The sequence below is a fragment of the Lissotriton vulgaris genome, chromosome 5 (genome assembly GCF_964263255.1).
Source record: "Lissotriton vulgaris chromosome 5, aLisVul1.2, whole genome shotgun sequence".
In the NCBI taxonomy this organism is placed as follows: Eukaryota; Metazoa; Chordata; class Amphibia; order Caudata; family Salamandridae; genus Lissotriton; species Lissotriton vulgaris.
The window spans coordinates 1,585,217,611-1,585,239,914 of NC_141693.1; the positions used below are offsets into that span (position 1 = coordinate 1,585,217,611).

A 22,304-nucleotide genomic window follows, 5' to 3' on the forward strand; every position below is an offset into this window, starting at 1 on the left:
TAATACATTTATGACTGAAAAGTATACAGTGATGGATAATCAAAGCCAATTCAGAAGTTGACGGGAAGTTATGACACCATGCTTAAGTCACTTGGCAAAGGATGTCTGCCAATCGAAAGAGGTCATAAAACAAGAAAGGGAAATGAGAGTAGAATGCCAAAAGGAGAGATCTTCTGTGAAGTTCTTACACTGGTGTAATTTGACACAGAATGAAAAGTGAGGACTTCTAATAAAGGATGAAGACTCTGCATATTTTGCATTTGCAGATTGCTTTTTCCTCTTTATCCTAGTTAAACGTTTGTTATCTGCATACTCCACACACATTTATTGCAGCTTTTGCAGGAGAAGTAAAAGTATAGCCATGATAAGGAATTGTGTGTAATGAGATAAGGAAGAATTTAAAATGTGAACAAAAACTTTCTGTAGTAGTTCTGATGGCCAGTCTCTGAAACAATCAAAAAGAGGGCAACAGGCACACATGATTCCACTGGCACCTCATTAATTGATGCTAAACAATAACAATGATAGCATTGTTGTTCCTTAAGACACCAAGATTAAGCAGAAGTGGCACTTAAACAATGGGGTAATTCTAAGAAGGTGGATCCAAAAACGACCATATCAATGCAGGAAATTACAATACATTCTGTTCAAAACGTATTGACTGAATAGTCACTTCTTAAATTTAAGCATCAACATATATGTAAAAATAAAAATAATATTTTGCACGTACTTTCTTGACTCTGCAGGGCAGTCCCTTAACCCCTCCCCTTCCAGGAAGTTGGACTCCGGGTATGAGTGGGATATCCTGCCTCTCCCTCTGCCCTTCTTCCTCTGGTGTAGTCTTCTGAGAAAGGAGCTCCTCATCTGGAACGGTCATCGGGTGGCTGAGGTCCTTGCCCTCTGTATCTGCATCTTTTTCAACTTTTGGGTGTCTGTGTTTGCGAAAATGGAAGAGACCCCGTCGCCGTTTCTTCTGTTGTGGTGCATCAGCAGAGCTCGCCTTTCCTGCAGCGGGTTGGGAGAGGCTGAGAGGAAGAAGGATGGAGAGGTAGTTATTGTCCAACAAATCACTGGGGAGCTTCAACGGGGTTTGGCTAAAATCACATTGTGTCTCTATACCTACTTACAAGTAGTACACGTAAGATAGTGGATTAACTGGTAAGGAAAAGTTAATTGTACTAGTTCATGTAGCTCATTAACTCTTTTTTCCGATGGAACAGTAAGATCCCAGAAACGTTTTTCCAAAAGAGAAAAACAACCTTCTTTGAAAGAAAAATATACTTCCACTATCAATTACTGTATACTTCATTTATATTTTAAAAGACAATTAACACATTAACTCTGCTCAAAGAAGACATTTTTTATCAACAGGAGGAGAGTTTTCGCATCATTACAGAGTATAAGAGGGGAATGTCACAGGGTTAGGGAGTCATCTTGCTCAGCACAACGGGGTAGCGCACAAATCTCTCTGTGGTATGAGTTCCAAGGACTCCATATACAGGACCATTTTTTGGGACATCCCCTGGCCGAATATAAAGTTTTCTCTGTAAACATACACCAGTCGAGGTCTCTTTTCCAGGCTTCAAGAGTGGGCGAATGGGCTGCTCCCCATAATTGTGCAATGTTTCTTTTGGCAATCATGAACCCCAGTGTGGCCCACTGAGTCTGGTGAGTGTTCAGGTCTGTGGATTCCCATATATTGAAGAGGCACCTACGTACCTCTGGGCGAAGATGGACCTGCAGCACTGCGTTAACGGTGTCATGGACCTTGCTCCAATAGGAGCTAATGCAGTCATGTTCCCAAATGATATGCATGAATGTTCCCTTAAGCCCGCACTGCCACCTACATTCCTCATTATCGAGTCTTCCCATAAGGTCCAATTGGGGTCCGTGATATATATTTTATGGAGGATTTTAAGCTGCAAAAAATAGACGTAGGGAGGGTCAACTAGGGCTATATTTAAGGACCAGAACCACTCATGCCCCAAGAGAAGCTGCAACAAACAAAAGAGGGGCCTGGTCAGAAACCTGTTCGTGTGCCGCAACTGAGCTAGTTACCAGAAACCATTAGAAGCACTAGAAGTGATAGCCCAGGTATGTTAGAAAAATTCCCATCAGCCCACCCATGTGGCGGAATGTCGTCATGTGGGAGATGTCACCAATCCAATTCTCAAACAGTGCACCTAGTCATGGTGCAGAGTTGGATGGATTAACCATGGTGTAAATACAGACCAATGGGCTTCACTGGTGATGCTAATGGGGTGCAGTGCAAAAAATGAAAGTGATAAACGTGAAGATAAAATTGACTCCGAGGGCCAAAATTAGTTTAATCAGTATGGCGCTTGGGTCAAGATTAAAATTCTGCCAAGATAGTTTGAAATTATAACTATGTGTGGGCAGAGTAAGTGAAGGTCGACATGTTTCACGGAGGCCCTCCGTTCCTACTCGGACGTCCGCAGCGAGGTACCGACGGATAGAGCGGGGCCTCCCCTTTTTCCCGAGTGGGTTCCGGGTGAGGTGAGGCGTACTCCCACACAATGCTGGGAGATACATACAGTTCTGGACTTCCTGCAGCATCCATCTGGGCTCAGAGGAACTGGTAGGATTTATCCATTGTACATCAGCGTGTATCACTGATCTTTTAAATTTTCTATTTTGCAGTCGCAGTTTCTTTAATGGTCCTGAAGAAAGCTTAGACCAATAGTCAGTACAGCTGAAACATGTCGACCTTCACTATCACTTCTAGTGCTTCTAATGGTTTCTGGTAACTAGCTCAGTTGCGGCACACAAACAGGTTTCTGACCAGGCCCCTCTTTTGTTTGTTGTGGATTTTAAGCTGCACCAACCTGAGGTGCACTGGAATGGCTACCACTCTAGGGGATGACACTGCCTCCTGCCAGTCCTCATCAATTTCCACCCTGTCTCGCCTCCACTTCTTTCGCAATGATTGGAGGGGATCTTCCAATTTATTCATTAGTTTCTTGTAGATTAAGGAGATAGTGAGGTCCCCCTGGGAAGATGAGACTGGTGCGAATGTGAAATTTGTGTATATCGGAAACGTTCAGTGTTTGCCAGCTCGTACTCCGTCTGTAATGTGTAGAAGAATTTGACCCCTCCCTCTCCCCAAATGTCTTTAATATGCCAATAAGGTCCCATTTGTCAAAACCCCTTTGATTTCCATAGGCTGCCAAGCTTCTCCGTATCCCAAAGCGGGGTGGACAGGGTCAATTTCTGCCCCATCTGAGAGAATTGGTGGCGTCATGCCAAATGCAGACGGTGTGATTAGTGGGGCCTGTCAAACTGTTTCTTTTAGGGTCATCAATACGGCCGTATGTCCCATGGTTGATTGCCACTAAATGTGCAGCCAGTAATATTTTTAATATCTGGGAAGCTGATGCCCTCATCGTACCAATTCAGTGTCCGTTTATTGAGGGCAATGAAAGGTTTGCCATCCCACAGCAAATTCCTCTGGACACCTTCGACTTCTTTAAAATAGGGAGTCGGTACAGGGTCTAGAGTATTCTGTAATATGTAGAGGAACCTAGGCAGGGACATTATCTTAAATAAGGCAGATCTGCCGAGGAGTGAGGGGGGAAGGGACATCCAGCAGGCAATGTCCATCTAGAGCCTGCGCAGGGGTGGAAGAAGATTTTGAGCGTAACCGACTGCAGGGTCAAGGGAGATAAAAATTCCCAAGTATTTAAAGCTCGCAGAGTTCATTTGTATTGGGCAGTTCCTCGGGGGATGGGTGGATTCCCTGTAAGGCAAACAATAGGGACTTATTCCAGTTGACCTTAAAGCCGGAGAATCTGCCAAACACCGACAGGATATCCAATACTACTATGAGGGACTTCGTGGGGGAGGCCAAATAAAGCAGAATGTCATCCGCGTAAAGCGAGATGCAATCTTCTAGGTCTGGGGACCATCGTAGGCCTTGTGCCACAGGATCTTGTCGGATCCCAGCTGCCAATGGCTCCAGGGCTAAAGCGAAGAGAAGCAGCGAAAGTGGGCCACCCTGACGAGTGCCTCGGCCAAGTGGAAATGTCGTCGATAAGTTATTGTTGACTACCACTTGGGCCAAGGGTTCCTGGTATAAGAGTCGTATCCATTGCACGTACTTCGGGCCAAACCCCTTTTTGGCCAATACCACCCAGAGGTATGGCCATTCAATAGTGTCAAATGCCATGGTAGCGTCTAATGACACGATCACAGATAGTATGTGCCCTATCCCACACCCGTGGACTCTGCGCAGATTTAAAGCTGTATTTCTGTGTGGCATGAAGCCAGATTGGTCGGGGTGAATTAAGTTATTGAGTCTTTTGATTAAGTGATTGGCTAGGAGTTTGGCCAGGATTTTAGGCTTGGCGTTTAAAAAGAGAAATCGGCCTGTAGGAGGCACAGTCAGTATTGGGCTTTCCCTCTTTGTGAATAGCGACTATAGTAAGCTATTCTCTGCTCTCTGGGCAGTAATCTGATATCTCTGGATTCTTCAAACATGATTTTAAGGTAAGGTGCAAGTTTATCTGGGTGTAATTTGTATAACTCAATGGGGAGACCATTGGGACCAAGGGCTTTCCCTGAATTTAAAGAACGGATTGCTTGAGCTATCGCTTCTGTTGATAAATCCCTATCCAAGAAATATCGGTCCTCTGGGGAGAGATGGGGGAGGTGAATGTCCTGTATCAAATCCAGAGAGTCATCTTCAGTGCAAGTTGTGACTGACTTGTAGACGTTTTGGAAGTGGCTGGGGAATCGATCAACTATGTCTTGTGGATCTGTGAGAATAACGTACCCGTCAACCATGAGTTCTAGGACCAGTCTGCTTGCCCGCTACCTCCTGTCTAGCCATGCTATGAGTTTCCCGGCCTTATCTCCCAGTTCATCAATCCTACCCTGCTGTTCCCTACCCAATGTCTTGGCCATGTCCGTGACTAGCGCTTTGTAGTCATGTTGTTTCAGACTCAGTAAGTGGAGCTTTTCCGATGACACTCCGGATTCTAGGTCTTTTTCCAGCCTATACATTTCAGCCTCAGTGTCTAGGATCTCTTTTTGCTTATCTTTTCTCCATCCTGAAATTAATGATAGAGCCTGACCCCGAATTACCGTCTTGAACACTTCCCATAAGGACTGGGAGGAGGACACGGACCCCACATTATCGGAAAAGTAATTGTCAGTGGCTTTGCTAAGGGTTCGGAATATTTTCGGATCACCCATACTGGCGAGTGGCCGGATATACCCCTAGCTAGGTGCTTGATCTCTGTATATAGGCGGCATGTGCCGCAGGTACCAAGCAATAGTCCAGGCGGGAGAGGCTATGGTGTGCCCCTAAGTGAAAGGTGTATTGTATTTGATCTGGGTGGTATGTTCTCCACCCATCTACCAGTCCCATGGTTTCGAGAAAGTCAGGAAGCCATGTCTCTAGGAGGATAATGGTCTAGGGTGCCAGAAAGCACTGCGTTAAAATTGGCACAAGGACTAAGAGGCCATCTGGAATAGAGAGCAGGACTGAACCCAGGTCCGCAAAGGTGGTACCCTGCAGGCCTGGAGGGACATCTAGGGACATGAATGTAGCGGGCCTGCCCTCCCATGTGCCCGAGACCCCAACATATCTACCCCAACTGTCTGTCACTGTGGAGCCGATGGCAAGGGGAAATGCGTTCTTCATCATGATGCCTATGCCCCTGGAGCCAGTAGCAAATCCTGCATGAGCAACCATCTTGTACCCTCCTCTGTGCATTGCCTTACGTAGATTCCTGATCATGTGCGTCTCTTGGAGCAGGACAATGTCTGGAGCCTATCTCTTGATGTATTTGAGGACCACACCACATTTAATCTTGTCCCTGAGACCGTTCACATTTCAAATCATTATTCTAACATTTTTGTCCCCCATTGTACTCTCTATATAGTTTGTGAATACCAGAGACCTCTTTGATACATTTAAATCCAAATACCGATGTGGATAGCAAATTACAATAACAATACAATTCCCCCACCCAGCAACCTCCCTCCCTGCTGCCCTACACTCTGGGCGTAAAACTGCCTATATTTAACTTGCAGAGTGCCTGTCACCCTAAAGTATAACTATTCGTAGTAATTGAAGGACGTGGCTACCCGTTTTCCCATTCCCCCCCCTTTTGGGTGCACACAGAATAAAGAGTCCCCAACAGGAGTACCGCACCAAAGTTCAGAAAGGTAGTCTCAGAGTGGGGAGACGTCTTCCCGGAGCCCACCCCCACCGCAGCCCATTACTTGTCCGGCCAACCTTAACATCTGACCGGTGCTGGAAGTCTCTCTTGTCCAAATTATCTCTGTCAGCCGTGGGCCTGTGAGGTGAGGTCACTTCCAGCAGCACCGTCATGTGAGGCTCCCTCCGTCTGAAACTCAAGCCAGTCTGCTACCTCCTCTAGTTGTTCAAAGAACCTGACCTTCCCTTCAGCTTCCACTCATAGTCGTGCAGGAAATAACAGAGTATTTCAGACCCCTGCCCCTAAGTTTTTGTTTCACTGCTGTAAAGGACCGTCTTTAACGCTGCACTCGCTGTGTGAAATCAGGGAAAAAGGAGCTATCCGCATTCTCAAAGCGAAGTGGGGTACCTGTTTAGCATTTTGGATAATCATATCTCTGACTCTGTAATTTAACACTCTCGCCAGCATTGGGCTCAGAGGGGCCCCCGGCTTGGGGCGACAACCAGGGACCCTATGCACCCTTTCGATGACAAAAAACATACTTAGGCCCTTGGGTTTAGGGTATTGTAGGATGAGGTATTCGACAAAAATATCAGGGGCCTGCCCCTCTGCCTTCTCCTGCACACAGGATGTCAGTGGCTTTGCGAAATGTTTGCAGGTCTTGCAGTTGAGCCATAAGCTGGGCAACATCATCTACGCGGCTGGCAGTGGTGAGCTCCACCTGCTTGACCTTTCCATTATAGTCAGATGACGTCTTGTAAGGACAGTTCCTGGCCCTCCCCTCCCTGTTCGCTGGTGGAGCTACCACCCAACTGTCGGCTCTGGAATATGTCTTTAGATATGGTATAACGGTCCAACCTGTTAGACTGCAGTGCTTTGGGACCTTTTTGCGCTAGACGCTTTGCGTGCCTTCGAAACTGGTGCTAGTTAAATGCTGCTACAGTACGCCAGCAGACCGAGTCTGCATCCGCCTGCCACTGGTCATGCCTGTTCGGCGTGGATCAGTGAAGTTGCTAAATGCCCATCGACTTATTGGGTTGCTGTGCGGGTAGGGGTTGAAAATAGTGATTAGGGGCACTTACGGCACTGTGCAGGAAACATCCCACTATCTCCCAGCGACGATGGAGCAACCTTCCATGGGGAGAGCAGGCTTGAGATGCCAGGGCGTGTTCTGGCCCTTCCAGCAGGATTGCGTGGTTGCGGCCCACCCTGGAGCCACCTCCTTCAGCCGCTTTTGTCCTAGACTCAGTGCACTATGTGAGGAGTGTCTTCCACCCCCGGCGGGGCTCCCAGCAGGGATACTTCAACCTGACCTCTTGATTGGGCAGTCAGTAAAGAGGAGGGGGGGGCCTCTCACCCAGGCCCCGTTGCTGTGTCCACTTCACTCTGCACTTCGGGTCCCACTTCACTGCAAGTGTTCTCCAGGGCCGGTAGAGGCACGATTGATTGAGGGGCCGCTATTATGTATTTAATTACGGGGGCAGTTCTTGAACAGGTTCTATGCCGCTGAAATCGCCAGATTTGTGGTGGCGGGGCCTCGGCCCGTAACACAGTCTTGAAGCGGGGCACCGCCGGGATGTAGGCCACGCCTCCGCCCCCTCACAGCAGCAGGTCAACAAAATCTAGTCCCCGGCTCCATGGCCCGTCTAAGCCTGCCACCACCGGGATCGATATTTCTGTGTTCAGAAGGCTGGCGATGACGGGAGTCAGACCGGCAGCCTCCGCTATCATGAAGGTGCGTTTCCCACTCTACGGACTAAGGATGGTGAAGCAGGAAATTCGGGGGAGGAATAGGGCTCACAGAGTCACAGACTCAAGTGGCCTTTTCCCTCCGGGTCTCGGCCATGCCTTAATTTCATTCTTCAGTGTTGTGGGGCCAAATGTTCAAACATTTAGAATAGCGATTTCCAAGTGGTGATTTGTTTCTGATTCTCTATTTGGTAATCACTATTCTTAATATATGATTTTTTTCTTTCTAAGTTAACTATTCCTAGTGGGTCACAAATTGACCTACCTCATAAATATTAATAGGTGTGTGTAGGAAAGTAGGATCTGCTTTCATGGTCACCCCCACTTCTTGCTGGTGTCGGTATGTTCTACTGGCTAGTCTGACTGGGATCCTACAAATCTGGACCCCAGTCTCCGTGCTTCCTCCATAAATTGGACATGGTGAGTACTTAGGTACATCCCAGATTGGCTACTGATGCACCCTTGTAAATCCCTAGTATAGGGAACTAAGGTACCCAGGGCATAGGTACACCAGGGGTTCCCCCATGGGCTGAAGCACGTATTATGTCACCCATGGGAGACTACTCAAATTGTGATTACATGCTTGCCATTGGAGCCAGTGTAAGCTGGTGCTAGCACCACTTACAACAGATATAAGGTTCCTTATATCTGAGGTCACTGCACTTACAACCTATAAGGCAGGCCTTTCAATCAGAAAGGCAGTATGTTAGGTTATGAGTGTGTGGGTGCCCCTGCATTAGCAGGGCACCCCTACAACTCACAGAGTCCATTCTCCCGGGTGTAAGTATGTCAGCCATTATGATATAGAGAGTGTCCATGCGTCATTATGCGATGGCTAACTCTAAACTGGCTACAACAAACCCTGCCATGTTTGGTACCAAACCTGTTGGAATCATAACCCAACACTGTAAACGGTGTTGAAGGTATGATTCCATGCACTGTAATACTCCCCTGGGAGGCCCTCAGTGCTCCTGGTATCAATCTTCTAGACCCGGACAGCAAACTATGGCTGATGCCGACCAGAGACATGATCCTGTCCTCCTGCTGCTGAGTCAAGCTCGAGCAGGGAAAGGCAAGACAATAAGTTTCTTGTCACAGGAAGGTGTGACCACCTCCCAGACAGGACTTATTGTATTGGGACAGGGTGGGGATGCTTACAAGCGCCACAAGACTGTTTTAAACGGCACATTTGGTGCCCTCCTTGCATACTCCAGTTAGAACTAGTTCAGGGAGCCGTTAGCTCCCAGTCTGGCCTGAAACTGGACAAAGGACATGGAAGTACTTACTGTCCTGCCCCTCCTTCGGGTACTTAAGGGCTTACCAGTGGGAGGCTCCTTAGATTCGGTGTGGGACAAGATTCAGATCCAAAACCACTTCATCTCCCACTGTCTGGACACTTTGAACTCTGCTGGACTTTGCTTTGGGAACCGAGACTGCAAGTGGGAAGGCTCATGCTGCTCCTGGTCTCGTTGTCCTGACAGTTGTCTGTGTTGTCTGTGCCTGTTCTCCATACAGGTTCTTCTACAGGCCTTTGCACATCCAAGACACCCAAAGGAATCTCCCTTGAAGTGAAGAAGTCACTTTCCTGCATCTGCAGGTACCGCAACAAAGCTGACCGGTCTACTGTTCCTGAGCTCTTACAGACTCTGAAAGGTTTTGCAACACAGGTGGTGGTTCTGCAACTCCCATGAGGCCTGCACTGTCTTCATAGCAAATTTGAAGACAGCATCTCTCGTCGAAATCGCTTGAGCAGTACCCCTGTGCACCGCGTCGACTTGCCGTTGCCAAGGCTTCTTGACTCTGTTCACCAGAGATATTCCGGCTCCGAGAAGCTCCAGCTTCAAGCCTCTCCTGAATCTAAAATCTTCAGCTGCACTGCACCGTGGGCCTTCATCCTTTGATGAGCTGCTCGAAGTCGTCTTGCGACTCCTGTGCCTCTGGCTTGTAGGTCCTCTTGAGAGTCTTGGCTCCAGTGGTGTCCCCTACTTGTTGGGGGCTTACTCTGACTTACCTGCTCGTGGTGAGTCACTTGGACCTTGCTAGTCCAGACACTGCACCTTTTTCGCATAACACTTTTGTTTCCGTAGCCAAGGCTTGTTGGTGCCCCTGTCGGACACCGACCCCTCGGCTCTTGACTAATATATGTCTCTTACAGATATATTGTTACCAAAGGTAAGTAACTTGTACATCTGAAAGTGACTATTAGCTATGGATTCCTCACCTTAGAATAGATACTCCAGCACAACCCCGAGGTGGGTCTGCAAACTAAGTTCACACCGAAAAGTCTGGAGAACTGAAAGGCCAAAGAAGCAGTCTCTTCAGACCTGGCTGTCCAGGCAGTAATGTTTAGTGAATTTGTGCAATGAAGCCCCCATGGCTGCCTGGCAGATGTCATGAAGGCTGATCAGGAAGGCAAAGAAAGGCCAAAATGGCCGAAAGATAGCCTTTAAGAGTGCCCAGAGCAGAGCCCTGCTGGGCCAAAGAAATAATGAAGAGGAGAACCTAGGTCGAAAGCTGTCAACTGCCGCCGCTCAATCTCCAAGCAAGGAGGTGAAGCTGGACAGGTTCTGGTGGAGGACCGTCCCCTGCTGCTGCGACAGAAAATCCTCCCGAAGAGGCAGTCTGATTGGAGGATCGATGGCCATGTTGAAGATCTCGGGATACCAGACTATTCTTGCCCAGTCCGGAGCCACAAGAATGACTTGGGCCCAGTCTTGCATGATCTGCTTCAGCACTCTGAGTAGAAGTGGTATAGGCGGAAAGGCATACAGACGACAGCAACACCTCTCGCGGTAAAAAGCGACACCTAGCGAGTGCCGCCTTGGAAATTTTAACTTGCAGAACTGCTGACGTTGCGCATTCTCTTCAGTGGCGAACAGATCTAACCAAGGCTCTCCCCACTGCTGAAAGAGACCTTCCACTACCTCCGAGTGGAGACGCCATTTGTGATCCATCATGCACTTGCGGCTGAGTTCGTCCACCCTGGCATTCAGTGAACCTGCCAGGTGTTGAACCACCAGAGATATGCCCTGATGTTCCAGCCATGTTCAAAGGCCTCTTGACATAGGGTCCCCAACCCCACACCAACCTGTTCATTGCAGTACCACATGGCTGTGGTGTTGTCTGCGAACACCTGCACTACCCTTCCTTTGACAGAAGAAAGGAATGCTTTCAGTGCAAAACGAACCGCCGAAGCTCCAGAAGGTTGATGTGGGGCCCAGACTCCGCCGAAAACCAGTGAGGTCTGATCTTCAAGTCTCCCATGTGCCCGCCCCACCCAAGAAGTGATGCATTGTCACCACTGTGAACTCTGGTTGAGGAAGGGAGAGGCATCTGCCGTTGACCCAATCCTGGTTCGATGGCCACCACTGCAACTGACATGCAGTGCCCTCCGAGATCTGGACTCAATCGGAAAGATTCCCCTGATGCTGTGCCCACTGAAACTTCAGGTCCTACTGCAGAGCACGCATATGTCACCTGCCATAATCCACCAGTAGTATGCAGGAGGCCATGTCTCAGGGTCATTCGGACCGAAACTCGGGATAGAGGCTGAAAGATCATAATCATAGCATGAATATCCCGGACTCGCTGTTTGGAAGGATAAACCCAAAACTGCATTGTATCCAAAACCGCTACGATGAAAAGGACCTTCTGAGAGGGAATCAGGTGTGACTTTGGCACGTTGATAGTAAACCCCAGCGAATGCAGGAGGTCTGCCATAGTCTGGAGGTGGGAGACGACAGCCTGGGGCGAGTCAACGTTCAACAGCCAGTCGTCGAGATAGCGGAAGACTGGAACCCCTGAAATGCGCAGATAAGCTGCAACCACCGCCATCACTTTTATGAACACCCAAGGGGCTCTGGTAAGGCCAAAGGAGAGCACGGTAAATTGAAAATACTTGTGGCCTACCATGAACCGTAGGTAACGCCTATGGGCCGGTAGGACGGGAATGTGGAACTAGGTGTCATGTAAGTCCAATGCTAACATCCAGACTCCAGGGTCTAGAGCAGACAGAACCTGCGCCAATGTCAACATCTTGAACTTCTCCTTCCGGAGGAAGCAATTAACATCCCTGAGATCTAAGATAGGACGCAGGGCTTTGTCCTTCTTGGGTACCAGAAAGTAGTGGGAGTAACAACCACGACCGACTTCTGGTACAGGGAAGCGGTCGAAGGCTCCCATTGGCCAAGAGAGTCATGACTTCCTGACATGCGATTGAAGGGAGATGGCATGGATGGAGGGGTAGTCTCGAAGGGGAGAGAGTAGCCCCTTCTGACTATCTGCCAAACCCACATGTCTGACGTGATGTTCTGCCAGTGGGGGAGGTGATGGTGAATTCTGATGCCCATTGGCAACTGGTGGCCCTGGAGGGTTTAGAGGCTGCTGCAGAGGGGCAATGGTGGACTGGCCCACCCGCAGGCCCCCTGAACCATGACGCTGGGTGCCAGGCCGCGCTGAGGTTGAACAGTGTGCGCAGGCCTGTGGCTTTGGAAGGAACATGGTGGGTAATTCAAAGGTGAGGAATACATAACTAATAGTCTCTTTCAGATATATCTGGCAGAGACACAGTCTAGCCGCAGATCCATTAACTTCAGAATTCTCCCCAGTTGCCAGTCTGTATCGGGAAATTTTTCTGCAGTACATTTGCACGCCGGGTGACATCATCATACCGCTCTGCGATGACGTCGACTCTGGTCATGACGTCAGTAGAGCCATATGAGCCCCCTCCATAGAGCGGACGTCAATTTCTTCTGTGAAACCTTCCGCGCCAGAACGCCCTTCACCTCCACAGAGACAAAGGCAACTAACTCAAGTCTTCCAAAGAATGTAACCATAAACTCAGTCTACTCACACAATTTTCCAAAAAGTGAAGCACATATATTAAAATGTGGATATGCAGTCCACTCAGAAGGAGAAAACAACCTGCACCATAAAGCACATTGTCTAAAAAGAATTTAATGAAGGATAAACCACGAGAACATAAATTCAAAAGAATACAAAGAGTAGGCCCTGAGTCCATCAGAGCTCTAAAAACAATGCACACCACACAAGTAGTGAGGACATACTGCACTAAGTATTCTAACAAGTAAAGACCAGAAACTCCCTATATAACAGATTTACCACTGGCATACCAACATTTCCCTATGAGAGACAGCAAAAGGTCGAAACCATGCATATTTAAGAATGCTGAACTGCTTCAAGAAGCTTGCATCAGAAAATCTTCCAAAACAAGAAGACGAGTCTTTTTCCAATAATCTCTTGAGCACAAAGCTCATCCTCAGAGGCCAAGAGACAAAGGGAAACGTCCCTCGATTATCTAAATCAATCCTTAACAAGGAAATAAATGGTACTGAGAATAAAACATCTGCTTTCGCAGGACACCAAGTGGTCAATCCAACAACAGACATGTAAAATGCCCTAACAAAGCTTACTCGCTTATAAAGAAATAGTCAGCATCTCAAGTCTAAAGACAAGTTACCCAGTAACAAACAACGAAAAGCTATGGTTCTGAAGACCTCTGTCTATCACGGAATTGTCTTAATGCTGCATTAGCTTGACTCCCAAAAAGATGGGCGCCATCAAATGGCATGTCAACTGGACAACCTCAGAGAAACCGAAAGTTGCCAACCAAGCCCGACGCCTTAATGCCACTGCCGAATTTATAGCACGACCTACAGAGTCTGTTGTGTCCATACCACACCTTATGTTAAGCCTAGCTGCCTGCTGACCATCTTTAATCAAATCACCAATCTCCAGGCGGATATTATCGGGAAGAGATAATAACACATACTGTAGCGAATCCCATTAGGCATGGGAATATCGCCCCAGCAAACAAGATGTATTTATGGAGCTCAAGGCCGAGCTTGCTGAAGCAAAGATGTGTTTACCACATACATCACTACTCCTAGACTCCTTACCCACTGATGTTTTAGGAATAGAATCTACATCCTGTGAAGAAGTGGTAACATGAGTCACCAAGCTACATGTGGAAGGGTGTCTACGAAGACAAACTGGACGTCATTCCAGTTTAAATGTTCTTTCAATTATTGGGTTGTTTAAGGATGGCCAGAATTGATGTAATCTGGGGATATGCATGCTCGTGGTTGGCGGGCTTATAAGTATTATGTTCTGTCGCTCTGTTGGGGATTCTTTCTAGGATGTAACCTACCACTCCCAAGCCTGACAACAGCCTTTCCCCTGAACTCTTCAGTCACAGCCTTAGATAACAATGTCTGCTACATCTCACTATTGACACTGAAGACTGGAAGGTGCCGAGGCTCACAGAAGTATTACACTGAACCATTACCCAATATTTTGCATTTTAACTATTCCAAACCCACATATGTTTATATGGGAGCAAAAAGTCTTCTGAGGCCTTCCTACCTGGAAGCTCCACTAGAAACAAATGAGAACTGACTAAACTTGCACCGGTGCCATACTGATGTATTTTCTAACTTTAAGTCGTGCTTATCTGGATTTGCCAACTATTCACCATTCCAACAGCTCAACCGTCACCAAGGGCAAACCCTCCGACGGCACCCAACTCACCTGCTTAAGGGCTAAAGGAGCTCCAGAGGGAGAAGTGGTCCCAAAGATGAGGTTCAAGTAATTATAATATTCCGTACTCTGAGCCATTGACGCCCCGGGGAGACACGGTGAGGAGTCGTGTACGGCCTCCTTAACCCTCAAGCAGGAGGAGCCAAGGGAGACAGCGTTTCCACGCGATGAAGTCCGGGAATGCTGTGATTTCCATCTTCCCTTACCTTTTGACTTCCCCGGAGAAGGGCGTCGGCTTCTAAATCGACCCCGCAAATGCTCCTCCCCTGATGAAGAAGACCGAGGCTAGGAAACCTCCGAGGACTGTGACACACGGGCCATCAACTTCAAACATCACTCCTTAAGCGACTTCGGTTTAAGCTTCCGGCAGGAGCCACAATCCTCACTGTTGTGGTGCTCGCCTAAACATACAAATTGTGAAGCAAAAGGAACGAGGAGGTGACAGAATCTTGGATCTAAGGATAACAGAACCTCAACTCATTCTAGCCATTGGAACTGAAAATCCATGTGGCCATAATTTAGATGCATATACATTTGCAATAATATCAAATGTAAGAACATTTTGATATTTAGGTTCCTGAATCCACATTTGAGATGAATAGATCATGTATAAAACATCTGTAAGATATTCTACAAAGGGATGAACCAAGAAAATACATACTGAAAGGATATTCACCACAAATTAATTGGTTGATTAATTGATAAAAGAAGGGGAATTTTGAAAATACTAAATTTATCAAAAATGCAAGCAGCATGTGTTATAGAATGATATGGGACTTCGTCTAAAACGTAATGAACTCTTTCCAGTTAACTTATTAGGAGGGATACTGTCTCTATTGCTGGACTAAGATGTACAAATCTATATATTTTTTTAAATAGAGATCTTTTTTATGAAATGTATACTTCATATTTTTCATATTATAGCCTATGAGAAAACTATGCACAGAGCACTTTTGTGACATATAGACCCTTTTTTCTTATTTTTGAATTATCATAGGTATTTAGATGTTCAGGCTTTAATTGAGAAATTGTTATGGCCTGATCCGATTTATCCCTCATGAAACTGTTCATTATTATTTTCTTCCCATGTCATTTTAAGAAATACATGAATAATTGTTATGACATATTGAATATCTTAAAGAATGCCATGCGTGATAACAGTTTTATCAATGTTATCTAGTACTTTCCTGTAATTGATTCTCTATAGTTAAACTGAATAATCTGAAACACGCAGACTGTATATAGACATATTACCAAGCACTGCTTGCATGAATGTTTTTTTAATTGAGTATCTCTTTTTATAAATTGTATATAATATAAATTGTGAATTTACTTCCGATAAAAATGAAATTATGCACTTGCACTTTCTGCCATATAATGTAGTTCACAGATAGTATTGTAAAAATTGGCGTATAAATATTGCCATTATCACAACATGAGGGTTAGCAGTACTTTTATAACAGTTGAAAGTAAGAAGGGATCTAAAAGCACTTTTGCACTTTAAATGACACTCTAGACTATGGGACTCTATGGTCCAGTAGAAGGCGGAGAGCCGAAACGCATAGACCGTCCATACTTTTATTTTGCACTACGGTGTGCTGAATAAACACTCTTTTAAAAAAAGGTAAAACTAGACTGTTGAGTCCACTCTTTATGGTGCTGTAAAGTCCTCGGCACATGAAGGTGTGGAGATCGTTGGATATATAAAGATGTATATATAAATATATTGGTTGCTGAGGAGGTACTTTGCATACAAATTTGCGCGAGTGCCAGAATCGCGCTTAAAGAGGCCCCCGCACTGCAAGTTGGCCCCGAGACGCTGGCATCCGCTTCGGTGGAGTTGTTTTTGGATCCAGGTTACTGAGAGTTCCCGGGCCCACCTCCTGACTCGAAAATGGGAAAGGGCAGTGCTGGAGTGATTTCACGCCACATCAGGTGAGCTGGACTAACGGACTTGCCCCTGCTAATGACTACAACAAGAGATGGAGGTTGGTGCGGTTTGGGGAGCAGAGGAGGCATCAGCATTGCCATGAGGGACACTATCCCACATATTTTGTGTGCAACCCACCCCCCATGTTCCGTCAGAACATTTCACAGCATTCTGGGACATGTAGTATTGGGGCATTGGGCGACCTACATGATTGACACCTACCAGTGAGAACTTTTTTGATCTGAGGGGCGGGGTTTGCTGACACTAAGCAGGCTGGGTATAGAGTATTTAAACCTGTGATGGCGCCCATTACCTGCTTGAACCATCTGGCGCTGAAGAAGGCAGCACAGAACGCCGAAATGCATTCGCCTACGATGGTTTACCTGCAATAAAGATGGTCTCCTCTGTTTCCCCTGTGTTGGCCTCTTCTTCTTGGTCACTGAGGAGATACTTTGCATATAAATATATATATAAATGTGTCATATTTACACACACACACACACACACACACACACACATATATATGTGTGTGTCACATATTTATATATATATATATATATACAATTAGCCCCGCCAGTCATGAAAAGGAGGAGGCCGCACAGGGAGTAAGTACGGAGACGTTTAATTAACACAGCTTGAGGCATGATGCTTTTCGGCTTATAAGCCTTCTTCGGATGCCACTGTAGTAATTAGGATACTGCTCCACCTGCGCTTTAAAATAGTCCTGCACTCTCCTATTGGAGAAAGCACCAGCACACACCTGTCACTTGACCGCATGTCACATATATATATATATATATATATATATATATGTGTGTGTGTCATCAGAGACTCTTTGAACTGAGCTGTTGGGCTATTCGGAGTCTCTGGTGACACACACACACACACACACACACACACACACACACACACACACACACATATATATATATATATGTCATATGTATATATATAAGTGTGTGTGTGTGTGTGTGTGTGTTTGTGTGTGTCTGTGTCACCAGAGACTCCGTGAATTGAGCTGTTGGGCTATTCGGGGTCTCTGGTGACGCACACACACACACACACACACATATATATATATATTCACTGAAAACACCATAGGTTTCACACCAGTTATAGTTAGCTGGAAATTTTACTGACATAAAACCAATGAAATTCCACGTTATAGTTAGTTGGACTGGATGGTGTCATCAGTGATGTCATGAGTGATGTCACTGACCATGTCATGAGTGATGTAATATGTGATGTCATCAGCAGTGCATTACACGCGCAAGTTATAGTGAGTCCAAATAACTATAACGTGGAATTTCATTGGTTTTATGTCAGTAAAATTTCCAGCTAACTATATCTGGTGTTAAACCTATGGTTTTTTCAGTGAATTTATTAGGTTTTTTTTAATGCTAATTCCTAACTATAAGTCTCAGTTTATAAGTAAGACTGTTAGCGCTCTAGTTGTTCTTTAGAACACTCTGGGACATTCTGTCATTGGGCTATAGTTGGGCTACATTTGTTTTTTTTTGTCTCTGGTGGCCATCTTTGGGCTACATTGGGCTACATTGGGCTACATTTGGGCTCTAACATATATATAGCCCAATGTAGCCCAATATATATTTTTTCAAAGTTAATTTTCATAAAACCCACTGGAGCATATATCTTTAGACATAGCAAAGGCACATCGGGCTACCAGTTTCTACAATTTAGCCCATTTTTTTGTTTGTATATATATATATTTTTTTCTCTGAGCGCTCCCGGTGCGCGCCCCGGTGAGCGCCCCGGAAAGCGTAGTATTATGAAGCACCCCCCCAGGGCGCGTACCGGGGAGCGTCCCGTTAGCGCCCATATCGCGAACGAAAACGTGATCGTGACGTATCGCGTAGCCGCGTCCGCGTGACATGCACGGCGTAAGCGCACCCGGAAGTACTCGAGCGAATACGATCGCGCAACGTAAACATCCGACGCGCTTACGCGACGCGACCCGGGGCGCGCCCGGGGGCGCGTAGCGTAAGCGCGTCGGGTCATGTGACCTGAAAATAACACTTTTCATTGGTTCATAACAGTTTTGGTTTCATTATGATGAAGCCCCTGGTCTTGTGACCTGAAAATAACACTTCTCATTGGTTCAGGACAGTTTTCTTTCCAAATGATGAAAGACCCCACCTTTTTTCCTTATTCTGACTTTGTCCTTTGACTTAGGAAGACCTGTTTGTACCTCTCTGTACCTTTTTGATCTTTATAATGGCTTCAGTAGCAGCAGCAGCTGGTGCATCTGCCCCACCACCACCACCACAACCACCAAGAGGACCAGCTCAAGATTACATTGGTGGTCAACAAGAGGAGGAGGAGGAAGAGGAAGAGGAGGATGGTGGAAGACGGCTGCCTGAACAAAATACCCCATACAAGCCCAAGTCACACATTGTATGGGAGTTTTTTTCACTCCCAGAGGGCAAGAAAAAAGTGAATGCGGCCAAGGTAACTTGCCTAATCTGTAAGGAAGAACTCTCAAGGGGCAACCCAAACAAAAAATATTCCTTTGGTAACAATACCATGATTCGGCATATGACCCGTAAGCACCCTAACAACTATTCTCGTGCAGAGCTCAGGGAACTGGCCAGTAACCTCCCCCAGTCTTCAAGGACCACCTCCCAAAGAAACAAACCCACTTCATCGGGACCAGAAACATCAGAGATGATGCCTTGTATTCAGCCACGATTTGCTGATTTTAAAATCACTTGTACTGCATGTGGCAAGCTTATCGCCTATGTTGAAAAGAGCGTAAAGCTCATCGTCCTTGCAGGTGACAATCACAAGTGCCCCAAAAAGAAGTAATTTTTTGGGTTTTTTGTTTTTTTGCTCCAGTTGAGCCAGTTTCAATTCCCTTTTTTTTGTTTATCCCCCTAAAAAAATAAAAAAAAAATATAAAACTGTTTTGAAAAGCCAAAAAAAGTACAAAATGTTCAAAAAACACAAAAAAACATATAAAACAACAAAAAGAAGAAAAAAAAAGTTATTTTTAGCACTACCTCCAATTTCTAAAAAAAGGCTTCATTTTTTAAAAACTCTGTCATTCTTTTTTCCTCATAGTACGCTCCCTGGTCCGCTCCCCGGTGCGCGTACCGGGCGCTCCCCCCGCGCAAAACGAAAAAAATATATATATTTTAAATGCCCCGGGGGCCCTTTTATAGCCCCCACATCAAACCTAGGGGGTCAGAGGGGGTCTATCCCTGACGCCTTATGGTCATTTCCCCCTTTGTTTTAGCCACCTCTTGTGTCCCGATTTTAACGAGACACAAGATGGCGGCCGCTCCGGACTGTTTCGAATGTTTACAGACACCCGAGAGCCAATCAGCTTTCCGTGCGCACCTTGCGTGGCGAACCCGGAGCGCTCCCCGGGGCGCTGCCATAGATATATATATTTTTTTGAACCTAAATTACTCAAAGACCACTGGAGCACACATCATGAGACATAGCAAAGGCACATCGGGCTACCAGTCCCTACAATTTTGCCAAGTTTGGTGGAAATCCATTCAGCCGTTCGGGCTAAAAGTGAAATTGATCGCCCTATGGGAATTAACATGGGGAAAACGCGTTTTGGGACCCCCCTTTTATCTCGGCCCCCGCTTGACGAATCCCCCCAAACTTTCAGGGAAGGACCGGAACTTTGCGAGGCCATTTTGAGGAAATCTTCAGTCAGATTCGTCAACCGGCGCCAAAGTTATTCCAAATAGAATTTTGAGATTTAACATTGAAAAAAATCCTAACTATAACTACCTACTGGCGACTGCCAGTAGGTAATATATATATATATTATATATATATATATTACCTACTGGCAGCCGCCAGTAGGTAGTTATAGTTAGGATTTTTTCAATGCAAAATCTAAAAATTCTATTGTGAATAACTTTGGCGCCGGTTGACGAATCTGCCTGAAAATTGCCTCAAATTTGCCTCGCGGCGCTCCGGTCCTTCCCTGGAAGTTACGGGGGATTTGCCAAGCAGGGGCCGAGATAAAAGGGGGGTCCCAAAACGTGTTTTCCCCATGTTAATTTCCATAGGGCGGTCGACCTCACTTTTAGCCCGAACGGCTGAATGGATTTCCACCAAACTTGGCAAAATTGTAGGGACTGGTAGCCCGATGTGCCTTTGCCATGTCTCAAGATATGTGCTCCAGTGGTTTTTACGAAAATTAACTTTGAAAAAATATATATTGGGCTACATTGGGCTATCTATATGTTAGAGCCAAAATGTAGCCCAATGTAGCCCAAAGATGGCCACCAGAGACAAAAAAAAACAAATGTAGCCCAAATATCAGCTAGATGTAGCCCAACTATAGCCCAATGACAGAATGTCCAAGCGTGTTCTAAAGAACAACTAGAGCGCTAACAGTCTTACTTATGACAAAAGTATGGAACACCTGAAGTCATCTTGATTTGAATAAAGTGTTAACACTTAAAACATTAATTTGCAAAGGTACAAAATGAGGGGGTTCATTTTGCCATAGAAATTATGATTAGTGCTGAAGAAAGAAAAATTAGGCCACATTTTGAGTGACTTCTCAAATCCTCTTCTATTTCATTAAAAAAAATTCTGATATGCAGTCTCCCAAGATGGCCATCAGAGACAAAAGAGCCCAAATGTAGCCCAAATATCAGCCAGATGTATCCCAACTATAGCCCAATGACAGAATGTCCCAGAGTGTTCTAAAGAACAACTAGAACGCTAACAGTCTTACTTATGACAAAAGTATGGCACACCTGAAGTCATCTTGATTGGAATAAAGTGGTAACACTTAATACATTTAATTTGAAAAGGAACAAAATGAGGGGCTTCATTTTGCCATAGAAATTATATATATATATATATATATGGCGCTCCTTGTCCCACTATGTAGTCGGGGCACTCGCGGGCGGGTGCAGTTTGCGGTAATGGGGAATTACTTAGAGGGTTCTTATTCTAAGTACCCCACATCACCCCGGATGTGGATACACGGGGTTCTATGCCGATCCACGGCTTGATTTACTTTGTTTCCCCTGGGCAAAATACACCCTATTGTGAACTGTAATTGCATGTTCCAAGATGGCGCGCCCGTGAGAATGATGTAGTCCATCTACCATGTCGTTGTTGGCATGGACGGTATATCCCCGGCAGGTCCTCGCAGTGTAACTGACACTGAGGAAGGCATACCGCTGAAACGCGTCTGTCTGTTTACGAGTGTGATTAAACTGGTGTGAGCACTGCAACCCTTTGGTTTCCACGAGTGCAGTTCTTTGGAGATTATAAATCTGAAGCTGAGCTGAATACTTTGCGGGTACCCATTACCGCAAACTGCACCCGCCCGCGAGTGCCCCGACTACATAGTGGGACAAGGAGCGCCATTTACGGACGGGCACCGCTGCAACCTGAAACGCGTAACAGGGGAATAACGTAAACCGGAGGATTGAAGCGGACCGCGAGAGAACGGGAGGACGACGCGGGACACGCAGAATCACGGTGAGAGCGCGAGCCCGGATCTACACGGGCATCAGAGGCAGCAGCAGGGCGTCAGTGGCTTAACCAAACCAGTGCTCACACCCCTCACACTGTTTACAGTATAATCCATGAGAGGACATGTACTGTGAGGACACGCGCAGAGATGCTGCGAGAGGGATGTTCAAGAAGCAAGAGACACTAACAGCAAGCTCCAGTGTGGGTGCAGCCCCTCAGCCACCCAAAACTAAACTTAATGAATTGCTGTCAAAACTTGAGAGACTACACGAGAGGGAAATTCGGAAGTGGTGGGAGGCCACCAGCCTCCAGAGCTACATAGATGATAAAAGGGTACCGAGGGGCTTAAGAGTGTACACGATCCCGTCCTATGAGAACCCGGACCCTCAGCTCCTAACAGA

The 22,304-nt window shown here is 46.2% G+C and overlaps 1 protein-coding gene across 1 annotated transcript in view; it reads right to left on the reverse strand.

Moving 5' to 3' along the window:
* The window catches only part of CARMIL3 (capping protein regulator and myosin 1 linker 3), a 1,161,278-nt gene that overhangs the window by 222,115 nt on the left and 916,859 nt on the right, over positions 1–22,304 (reverse strand). Inside the window, exon 33 of the mRNA XM_086923677.1 lies at positions 731–1,025. Within this exon, the coding sequence (XP_086779803.1) occupies positions 731–1,025 (295 nt within the window). The remainder of the gene's footprint in view (positions 1–730; positions 1,026–22,304) is intronic.